Here is a 12047-nt window from a genome sequence, read left to right as displayed (position 1 = left end):
GAGATCTTAGTGTTTTCTCAAGAGTTAAAGAAAAGACCATTTTGAGCAATAGATTTTTCTTCTGGGTAGGCAGGGTAGATATGTCACAATGTATTGAGAAATGGATTTTTTGGTTTGGAGCTATTCTTGGGCTTTCTTTCTTTCTGCAAGAATAAAATATAGAATATTGCCAGTCAAAACCTTTAAATTTCACTGAAGGTATGACTAAAGACGGTGAGACACCAATGTATTTCAGTTAAAGGGGCATTATGTAGTTTCCAGCGGCCACTAGCAGTGCAGTTCTAAGATTGCAACCAGGCGTGTGCTTGTACGCGTGCTCGCTTGAAGTCATGAGCGAGCATAATCCAAAACACAATCACTGTCATACAGAAATCCTGCAATAAACGCAGGAACACCAGCATGCAGGCTGTGGCTTTTCACATAGACATGTTCAGGCTCTGTTACTTCAACGTTCCCGGCCAGCTCCGTAACGTTACTTCATTCAGCACAGCGAGACGCATATTGGCACAATCCTCCTGAAAAAAGGCAGAGTGACAGCAGATATAGAACAGACAGGGAGAACAGGCAGAGCTGGAAACTCAGGTAAACTCCCACTGCAACGTTACAGTAATAGTTTTATCGGCTGCAGGTTGAACTAATCCATGCTCGTTACATGATCATGGTACATTTACTGCATTTAGCCGACGTGCTACAGTGTTAGCTCGCCTGCTGCTTTCAGGAACTATCTTTACTATCTGTGAATCTGTCACCGTAGGCTCAGCAATGTCAGCACAGCTACATGTATTGCATGATAATGAAACGGTTAGTGAGCTGGACTGAATATTATAAGGAGACACACTTTATAACAGTTAGACCGCAGTCAGTAACTTTACTGTAACTAGTGATGGTGGATGGCTCTTCCTTTGGGCTGTTGTGGCCGTTTTGTTGCAGTGTTTTATGTTATGTGGGTCATGTTAGTAACATTACTACTAATTGTTCTTGATTGCAGCGCTGCGCAGTGCATATTCACTCCGCACATCCTCTCACTCGGTCGCTCTCTCTCTCTTTCTCTCTCGCAAACACGGACAACAAACCCGTCTGTGAATTGAATGGTTGGTATCATAAACAGTGCTGCGCAAATCTGTCCAACACAACACTGTCAATGTCGGAGACCCATCTTCAAAACAATTATTAGCATGTAAGGAGCCTAGCTAATAAGGATAGCTATGTTAACTTTGGAAAACAGCTGTCGAAGTTACCACGCATTATAACTGGCTGACTTTTGCCGACTTGATAGATAGGGGAGTAATAACAGGTAGACTGTTTTTATTATCCGGTAGACTGTGTGAGCTCACTGTGAGTTGTGATCAGGCCTTGCTCCCACAAGGTCTAGTGAGGTTTTGCTGCGCAGGTGTTGTGCCGAATTCTGCATGCCTGCTTTGAATTGCATACACCTCGCGGGAGGTAACGCTCTGTTATACTAAGAAAAGAGGTGGATGCAAATTTTCGGTATGTAGCCTACAATATCTGTTCGAATTATGCAATTCACTTCTTAAGGTTTTAGGACACTTTGCTGTTTCAATGTGGTTAACGCCACATGTTTTTGCTGAATCTCAAGAAATGGTACTTTTACTAAGTGTAATAATATATTAACAATTCTTAACGTTCATAAAATATATACTGATCATTTATCACTATTGATGAACCCCACAAAGCATAGTATAGCGTTTAAAAGCAGAACTTTAATGCATTTTCATACAATTCTCGGCAGTCATGCAAAATTCCCCGTAACACCTGTGACAGTCGAGTGCCGCACCCCCCACCCCCACCCCCGCCACAGTAATGCTGTCACTGTGGGAAAAGTTAATCACCGTTTTCACTATATGACTACATGCAGTGCAAAAATCATTTGAGGGTGAGGTTACTGATACTGTGAGACAATGTGTGAGCAAGCGGCTTCCTCTTCAAATTAAAAAGTTGCAGATTTTGTGCCCATTCAGTATTCATAGTTCAGCAAGGGTTTTCCACTCACATTGCATCTTGACCTGCACGGTGCAACTTTCTTCTCCCACATCGTTGCTGGCTGTGCATTTGTAGACTCCGGTGCTGTCCTTGGTCAAGTTCCTCAACATCACAATCTCTGGATTTTTCAAATCTCATAGTACCAACAAAGAGAAAACAGGACATAAGAGTTTATTTTTCTCATATACAGAGGAATATAGTAGTAGTGGGTGGGGTGGGGGGGGTGGGGGGGGGACTCTGACTGTTGTTTGTGCATATGCACCAAACAGCAGTTTAGAGTACTCAGCCTTCTTGGAGACCCTGAATGGGGTTCTGTATGGGGCTCCAGTAGGGTACTCCATAGTTTTTCTGGGAGACTTCAACACGCATGTGGGCAATGATGGAGATACCTGGAAAGGCATGACTGGGAGGAATGGCCCCCCTGATCTGAACCCGAGTGGGTGTTTGTTGTTAGACTTCTGTGCTAGTCATGGATTGTCTATAACGAACACCATGTTCGAGCATAAAGGATGCTCATAAGTGTACATGGTACCAGAGCACCCTAGGCCGAAAATCGATGATCGATTTTGTAATTGTTTCATCTGATTTGAGGCCACGTGTTTCAGACAGTCGGGTGAAGAGAGGGGCAGAGCTGTCAACTGATCACCATCTGGTTGTGAGTTGGGTCAGGGGGTGGGGGAAGACTCTGGACAGACCTGGTAAGCCCAAACTGGTAGAGTGGGTGAACTGGGAATGTCTGGAGGAGGCCCCTGTCCGTGAGATCTTCAACTCAAACCTCCGGCGGAGCTTTTCTGGCATCACTGTGGGCAATGTTCAAAGCCTCTATTGCTGAAGCCGCAACGGAAGGCTGTGGTCTCAAGGTCTTAGGTGCCTCAAGGGGCGGTAACCCTCGAACACCGCAGTGGACACCGGTGGTCAGGGAAGCCGTCCAACTGAAGAAGGAGGCCTTCCAGGATTTGTTGTCTCGGAGGACTCTGGAGGCGGTTGCAAGGCACCGACGGGTCCGAAGGGCTGCAGCCTCTGCTGTGGCAGATGCAAAGTAGCGGGTGTGGGAGAAGTTCGGAGAAGACATGGAGAAAGACTTTCGGTCTGCACCAAAGTATTTCTGGAGATCTGTCCGCCATCTCAGGAAGGGGAAGCGGGGAACCGTCCAAGCTGTGTACAGTAAGAATGGGAGGTAATTGGGCGGTGGAAGGAACACTCTGAGGAACTTCTAAATCCAACAGTCCAATCTAGTAGAGGCAGAGCCGGAGGCTGATGGGGGTTTCCTGTCAAAGTTACAAGAGATACTCTCAATTTCCCTGGAGAAAGCTTTGGGTGTGGAGGGGCTGTCTTGGATGACACGTCCTTGTGTGTCAGTCGGGTACAATGCCCAAGAAGTGGCAGACTGGGGTGGTGGTTCCGCTGTTCAAAAAGGGGGACCAGAGAGTGTGTGCCAATTCCAGGGGTATCAAACTTCTCAGCCTCCCCGGTAAAGTCTACTCCAGGGTACTGGAACGGAGGGTTCAGTCAATAGTCGAACCTCAGATCGAAGAGGAACAATGCGGTTTTCGTCCCGGTCGTGGAACAACTGACCAGCTCTTTACTCTCACAAGGATCCTGGAGTGGGCTTGGGATTATGCCCATCCAGTCTACATGTGCTTTGTGAATTTGGAGAAGGCATATGACCGGGTCACCCGGGAGATACTGTGGGAGGTGCTGCGGGAGTATGGGGTGAGGGGAGCCCTTCTCTGGGTAGGGAATGAATGCTTACCACCAGGTGAAGTGTTCAAGTACCTCGGGGTCTTGTTCAGAAGTGAGGGGAGACTGGAGCAGGAGATTGGCCGGAGAATCGTAGCAGCGGGGGAGGTATTCCCCTCGCTTTACCGCACCGTTGTGACAAAAAGAGAGCTGAGCCGTAAGGCAATATTCGTTCCTATCCTCACCTATGGTCATGAAGGCTGGGTCATGACCGAAAGAACGAGATCGCGGGTACAAGCGGCCGAAATGGGTTTCCTCAGGCGGGTGGCTGGTGTCTTCCTTAGAGATAGGGTGAAAAGCTTGGCCATCCGCGAGGAGCTCAGAGTAGAGCCGCTGCTCCTTTGCGTTGAAAGGAGCCAGGTGGTTTGGCCATCTGGTAAGGATGCCTCCTGGACGCCTCCCTAGGGAGGTGTTCCAGCCACGTCCAGCTGGGAGGAGGCCTCGGGGAAGACCCAGGACTAGGTGGAGAGATTATATCTTCACATTGGCCTGGGAAAGCCTCGGGATCCCCCAGTCAGAGCTGGTTAATGTGGTTCAGGAAAGAGAAGTTTGGGGTCCCCTGCTGGAGCTGCTGCCCCCGCGACCCGACCCCGGATAAGAGGATGAAGATGGATGGATGGATGGATGGATGTATTGACTTAAAAGTTTGTACTGCTAAGCTGTCAGCAGTACAAACTTTTTAGTCAATACACTGCCAGAGTCATTGTAAAAAGCAGTAAAGTCAAAGAGCTGAAATATACCCACACAGTCCAGCATTTTTTGAACTGAATACCTGTCCACCTGAGCTGGATGAGAAACCTCAGTATTTTCCTTAAGGAAACTGAGCTGAGCTGAAATCATGTGTGGTGACACACTAGTGTCCTTTTTTTTTGCTGAAGCATATTTTCTAAATTCAATATTTAAATATGAATCCTTGTAATGGCATCAAGATAAGAATCTTGGTATAATAGATTGGCAGAGAGAGAGGCTTACCTATTAGGGCCATTAGAGGCAACTTGCCAACATATTTGCCCTTGTCCAGTACCCTCTCCCATTTGTAGTGGATGGGATCAGAGCCATCAGCAGACTTGCAGCTCATCTTAACATCACCGCCCTCCAACAGTTTGCCCTCCATCCAGCACCGTGGCTTGGACGGCTTCGCTGCGGATAGACAGCAGTGACAAACACAGTTTTGATTCCTCACTCACTTTTTACACTTCAGATTGGTGCTCTCTACAGGCTAACTTTCAGGGCTGAATCATAACAAGAGAGGATCTTCCTACTGTAGAAATGTGGATTTGTGTTAGATGTAGACGTCCCAACTTCATATTAAGAACTACATAAAAAAAGTCAACACACTGAATGATTCCACACTACAGATGGATATTTTATGCTGAGTTAAGGGTTTGTTACATAAAAATCTGCATTTTTAAGACCAAAGTTGAATCTGCCAGAGAGCAGCCGAGGATCAACAAGTAGAGCTTTGTCTCCACAGTTTTCGTTGTCAAGAAAACTAAACTGGAGTTTTGGAAGCTGTCATTATTCTGTTTCTTTTGCCTCAAAAGGGACAGGCAGGAGTTATGTTGCAGATCTGATGTTCATAAGTGGCATCAGAGGAGCTGGTTGGTGATGGATAGAAATTAAAAGATGTTTAACAAATAATTTCAGAGTCATTAGCTGTCATGTATGGGCTATGTGTCTCAATAAAGTCAGATTGTACTAGAAGACTTGCAAAGTTAACAGATAAGATATGTGTGTAGCAGAGATGCTCACAAGTCTTTGAGCTAGAGTCCAAGTCAAGTCTCAAGTCTCTCGTGGTTATTACGAATGTTGTATCATCTGCTGCGTTCAATCCAGGTTGCTAATAAAACTACATAGCTATAAGGAATTCTGTAACTGTAACCTGTTATTCATTTACAGAGCACAACCATGTAATGTGCAATGCAATTATTGACAGATTATTAAATACTGTAAGTCAAAACACTCCCCAATCCAGTGAATCCAGTAAATCCAGTGTAACGTTAATTAAATAAAACTGTGATATTGCATAATCAACAATAAACCTGTCTGTTTTTAACTTACAGAGCACAACCATAATGTGCAGTTAATGACAGCTTATAAACTACTGTAAGTCAACATACCCCCAGACTCTCAAAACAATAAAGCTGTAACACAACCATAATGTGCAATGCAATCAATGACAGCCTAAACTACTGTAAGTCAACACACCCTGCAGACTCTCAAACCAGTGTAACGTTATAACTAAATAAAACTGTAAGGTTATATGATCAACAATAAACCTGTAACCTCTTTCTAGCCAACTGTAATAATTGATGTGACAGCAGCCAGCGGGACGTAAATGATTACGTTAATCGACCACCACAAGTTTGGCAAACGCTCATTCATCTTTTCATAACGAACGATACTCGGAGCAAACCTCCCGTAGTTCGTAGCTGAAGCAAGCTAACGTTAGATGGCCAATGCTGAGCTAAACATGTTTACTCACCACAGGTGACTTATTTGCGTTCAGCGCTTCTTTGTTTGGGTCTTGTTGTATGAAGTTTTAAACCCAAATTTTATAAGTTAGTTAGTTATAGTTTTTGTAGTACTGAATTCAGATTACCTACCGAAGCAAGAGGGATTCAACAGAAAATGATGCATGTAATCGAGTGCATGCATGTACCAATTTCTTTTACTGTGTCCTGCTGTTGGCTGGAAGATGGGGCAGTGGATAAGACACATGCCTTTGGTGTGGGAATTGTGGGAATTGAGAATTGATTTTAGCTTTCTCTATTGCTCTTGTTTCACGAATATGAAATGCCTCCAAAGCACCAACAGAGGGCGCTCAATGACCAAACATTCCTGGCACACAACAGTTTAGCTTATATATAATGTAGTTGTGATATTTATTACTGGTGCATGTTATCTTATCATGGACAGGACTGAGGAGCCACCCATATATGAGCGCTTGTTCCTGGCCAAGGACGAGGAAGTTGCTATGTTTGTTGACCTTGTCAGAGGCAACATGAGAAGTGTAAGAACATTTTCATTAGTTTTTTATTATAGTTGTTTATACAGATGTTTAGTTTTGGGTTTTTATGTATCTCAAAATGTGTAACAAACTGACTTTATAGGCAAACAACAGTGCTGTCTGCGATACTGCCAAGTTTACCACTGGCAGAGAGATGTCAAAAAAGTCTGGTGATCAGATAGACAAGGAGGGCATTCAAGTGGCAGTTTGCAGGTATGTGTGTGTGTGTGTGTGCACTTACCAACCTCTACAACAGTGGACTTCGACGCCGTTACACACACATTGAAAGGGGACTACAAAGCTAAAGGGGGACATTTTTGAGGTCCCCTGTTGGACATGCTTTAAAACATGCTAAATTCATGTCTAAAACCCTCTGGTATTTTTTTTTTTAACTATTACCAAGAGGGGACCTGCAGGTGTGTGAGTGTTTAAGTCCATACTCAGCAGTGCCTCTAGTGGATAAAGCAGAGATTTTAATGACTCATTTAAACATGTCGTTCTTAACACTCCCCTATAGAGGTACTGACTTGTAGCCCCAGGGAGTCTTTCAGACTGTAGAGGGGCTATTACGCAAGCTACTTAGTAAAGAAAGCTGTCTCTTGAAAAATATTTTATTTTGTTGTAACAAAATAAAAAAAGGCTGAGTTTTAGTGGATGTCTTGTGTTTTAAGATCAACATGTATTAAAATAAAGGGCTTTAGATTCTAAAAAAGGGAACAAACATAGAAGAACAACCAGGGTAGAAGTAGACATAAAATGGCCAGTATTAAGATACTTTCTTTGCCGTTTTAATTAATTATTAAAAAATAACTTTGACTGTGACTAGAGCTTTCATCTTGTTCAGTCCCAAATTACTAACCTGACCAGTTTTCACAACCACTGGGCGTCAATACATTTTGTCATTATATTCGTGTGCTTAGTCTACACTTAAAGAAATGCATTTTATTTATTGATTTGCATTACAGAAAAAGGGACCACACTTGTCCTGTGTGGAACGACAGGAGTCCACTATTCACTGGTACAGAATGATACAAGTTCCCTCTTTGATGGCATGGGGCGATAATCACACTCGTTAGGGTGTGAAGATCGCTATCGAGTGTGACCTGGCCTTTGGTAATGCAACTTTTCTGGAATCTTGTGGGAGATATTTTGAAACTGTAAAGAGCGGATGTACAATACCCCACTGAAAATTGCACCCTACGTTACCAGCTACTCACAAAAAGTAACTAAATAAGGTGTTTCACATAATACATAATACACATAATTAAATCAATCATTTAATATATAAGGCTTACAAGAAATGTCAATCAAGCATGCATAGTCATTCAAATTCAAGGTGACCATAAAGTATCTTAATAATGTCCAAATATGAATCTGGACAACTTAGGTTACTCTCTTCTGATACAATTTAAACTTACTTCAATTACTTACATTCAGTGTAGTGGTGAAGTTACCTACAGCCTGTCACAGAACCAACATAATGCCTTATTGTCTTGCTCAGTCTAGATGATTTGGTCATTTGTCCTTGCTTTTTGTGCTTCTACCATAGGTATTTAGACTATGTAGTTAAAAGGCTTATTTTTTATTTGCCTTAATTGTGTTTATTTTGTGTTTTATTTATATTGTGTTACATGCCACTTATGTCAGGGATATTATAATTTAACCGAGTGGTGAGAACTTCTCTCATGCTGACCAATATTGTAAATATGCTATACAAACCGGCATACATTTCTTTTAAGCGTATTGTTGAAACACAAAATGTAGAGTGGCCATTATGGTGCAGTGTACAGTAAAATGAGGGTCAAAGTTAAGAGAGAAGAGAGCAAGAAACTTTCTGTATAGGAGCGTGTGGCTCCAAGAGCATGTGCAACATACACAAATGCTATGCTTTTTTTCTGTAGGCCTAATGCAAACCAGTAAATATTATGCATTCCTGATGAAAACTCATCAGGACATTAATGTCACACCCAGCTCCTGCAGTTAGGTTATGTGTTCAGTTTTGTCTGCTACCACTTCCTTTTGTACTTCAGTGACTCATCTTGTGTCTCGTTTCAGGTCTTCGTCTGCCTTCCCTCCTGTGTGATTACCAGTCCCCGCCCTAATGTGCTCCACCTGTGTCTCGTTGTCTCCCCTGCACCAGTGTACATAAACCCTTGTTTCCATTGTGCCTGTGCCAGTTTGTCTTGATCCCTTGTGTCAATGGTTCAGAAATTTCCTCGTGTATGCCTTAGTGTGTTTTGACCTCAGCATCAGTTTTTTGACAACGATTTCTGCCTGCAAGTTTTTTTTAACCTTGTTCAATAAACTGTCTTTTGTGAACCACCTTGAGTCGTGCCCTGTGAGTCCATTACCCCAGTGTGAGCCTTGATAAGTCATGCTTCAATTTATTTGGGTAGCCCTCCATATTAGGGCCTGTCCATAAAGTACACAGGTACATCTAAGCTTGCTAGCATTTTCAACATTCCGCACTTCACCAAGGGATCGACTTTACCTCTGGATTTCATGTCATCGCTAATTTTTTTCTCATGGGAGATGTAGGTTATACAGCTTCTCAGGTGGAAGATCAAACTTAAGGCTCTTGAAGGTTTAGGTTGGTAAAGTTTTGTGCTTTAATGTTTTTACAAAGTTTCAAACTACCAGTGAACTAGTTATGAGCAAGACTTTTGAATGAAGAACATGAGTTGGAAAAGACTTGAGTTATTTGGAAGCTATTACTAGTTACATAACAATAGACCTTATAAGTGTCAATTCAATTTTTCAATTTTATTTATATAGCGCCAAATCACAACAACAGTTATCTCACAGCGCTTTTCATAAAAGAGCAGGTCTAGACCGTACTCTGTGATGTTATTTACAGTAGCCCAACAGTTCCCACCAAGAGCAAGCACTAGGCGACAGAGGCAAGGAAAAACTTCCTTTTAAGAGGCAGAAACCTCGAGCAGAACCATGGCTCAGGGTGGGCGGCCATCTGCCTCGACCGGTTGGGGTGAGAGAGAGAGAGAGATGTAAGGAGAGAGAGAGGGGAGGGAGGCAGCCTACACAATATACACACAGAGGTACACACAGTGAAGGTAATGTTGCTATAGACTAAATGAAAAATGGTACAGATATTTATAATAGTGTTAATGGTAACCATCGTAATGTTAATGATTATAATAACAATAATAACAATAAGACTAGCAACAATAGTCGTTGCAGCAGAGGGTGTCAAGCAGGAACACGGGGGCAGCAGGTGACCCGCAGCCACAGCTCCAGACTCCACAGCTCCAGAGCCAGAAAACCTGCAGGAAGTGATAGGAGAGAGGAGAGAGACGAGAAAGCACAAGACTACCAGAAAGGGGAGAAGTTGTGTTAGTAACATGCAATAATGGGATAAGGTTGCATACAGAGGGAGAGAAAGTAGAGGAGAGAGGAGCTCAGTGCATCATGGGAAATCCCCCGGCAGTCTAGGCCTATAGCAGCATAACTAAGGGATGGTTCAGGACTACCTGAGCCAGCCCTAACTATAAGCTTTATCAAAGAGGAAAGTCTTAAGCCTACTCTTAAATGTGGAGATGGTGTCTGCCTCCTGAACCCAAACTGGAACCTGGTTCCACAGGAGAGGAGCTTGATAGCTGAACACTCTGGCTCCTAGTCTACTTTTGGAGACTCTAGGAACCACAAGTAACCCTGCATTCTGTGAGCGCAGTGCTCTGGTGGGGTAGTAAGGTACTATGAGCTCTTTAAGATAAGATGGTGCCTGACCATTAAGAGCTTTGTAGGTAAGAAGAATGATTTTAAATTCTATTCTGGATTTTACTGGAAGCCAATGCAAAGAAGCTAAAACAGGAGAAATGTGATCTCTTTTCCTGGTTCCTGTCAGAACACGAGCTGCAGCATTCTGGATCAGCTGAAGAGTCTTAATGGACTTTTTCGAGCAGCCTGATAATAAGGAATTGCAGTAATCCAGCCTAGAAGTAACAAATGCATGGACTAGTTTTTCTGCATCATTTTTAGACAGGATGTTCCTGATTTTCGCAATATTACGTAGGTGAAAAAAGGCGGTCCTTGAAATTTGCTTAATGTAGTGTAGCTAAAGATTCTATTTAGATTATAATTTTCTATTAAGAATACTTTTTTATTTATTTTTTTCTTCCATATTGCAGTGTGAGTGTCGCTTCATGCTATCTAAGAGGGAACTTTCATTATAAAGCCGTGGCTGAGAGACTCCATCCCTGAGTGGCTGGCCAGGTTTTTCCACCTCCCCGCTAGCGCCGCTAGCCCCAGGTGGACTTCTTCCCGACCTGCTAGTTGCAGGCTGGGAAGCGTCCTGCCAGGCTCCAGCCGCTAGCCCCCAGCCTGATCCCCAGCCTGCTAGCCTGTCCCTCCTGTTCCTCACCCTGTTAGCGGCGCTAGCTTCCAGCCAGTCCCTCCTGGTCTCCAGCCCGCTAGCGCCGCCTGATCCTAATCCCTGGCCTGCTAGCGCCGCTGAATGTTCCATAAAGATTGCCGCTGAATGTTCCATAAAGATTGGAAACAATCAAACAGTGTTCTTCTCCCAGGGCCGGGGAGTGAGGCAGGGATGCAATCTCAGTCCAATTCTCTTCAGTCCATATATCAATGGCCTCACCTTGAACGACACAGAGATCAGAGGTCTGCTGCATGCAGATGACTTAGTGTTGCTTTCACCTACAAAGAAGGTTTGCAGCAGCACCTTAATCTCCTGCAGAGATTCTGTCAGACCTGGGCCCTGACAGTAAACACAGCAAAGACTAAGATAATGATCTTTCAGAAACACTACAGAAATCAGGTTACACACACTAAATAGAAATATTTAGACACAAATAAATTTCAACATACAAAAAACTACACTTACCTTAGAAAAACACCAAAAAACCTGTGCAAAGCTCAGCAAATACCCCCTCTTAATAAATTACAGAAAAGATCAATTAAATTTTACAATCACTTAAAATCAGTTAACCCCAGACATAACATCATAAAGCCCTAACATACCAGGAGCTGAAACAAGAGAAGAGTCCCCTCAGCCAGCTGGTCCTGAGGCTCTCTCTCTATCTTCAGACTGAGTGAACACAGCCTGGCCATAGACAGAGCTGGCTACCACAAGAGGAGAGACTCTGCTCCCAGTGTGACACAGGACAGGTAGAGACAGAGCTGTACTTTCTAACCTCATGCCCTAAATATAAAACACTAAGACAAAAAAACTTTGCAAACATTTCCCAAATATACCCCGAATTCGAATTCATATCAGACACAGAGAAACTCCTCTATTTACTGGGAGAAATGCCCAAATGTGAAA

The 12047-nt window shown here is 43.4% G+C and overlaps 1 protein-coding gene across 1 annotated transcript in view; it reads right to left on the bottom strand.

Annotated features, from left to right (window-relative positions):
* The window catches only part of LOC119895882 (CXADR-like membrane protein), a 127207-nt gene that overhangs the window by 15599 nt on the left and 99561 nt on the right, over nucleotides 1-12047 (bottom strand). Inside the window, exons 4-5 of the mRNA XM_038709274.1 lie at nucleotides 4714-4881; nucleotides 2012-2134 (exon numbers count right to left, since the gene is read on the bottom strand). Of these exons, the coding sequence (XP_038565202.1) occupies nucleotides 2012-2134; nucleotides 4714-4881 (291 nt within the window). The remainder of the gene's footprint in view (nucleotides 1-2011; nucleotides 2135-4713; nucleotides 4882-12047) is intronic.

The sequence above is a fragment of the Micropterus salmoides genome, unplaced genomic scaffold (genome assembly GCF_014851395.1).
Source record: "Micropterus salmoides isolate LMB-PRFRI ecotype aquatic unplaced genomic scaffold, ASM1485139v1 Ms_hic_scaffold_9, whole genome shotgun sequence".
NCBI classification, from domain to species: domain Eukaryota; kingdom Metazoa; phylum Chordata; class Actinopteri; order Centrarchiformes; family Centrarchidae; genus Micropterus; species Micropterus salmoides.
The sequence above is the reverse complement of the archived record's forward strand: the minus strand, read 5'-3'. Positions and strand labels throughout refer to the sequence as shown.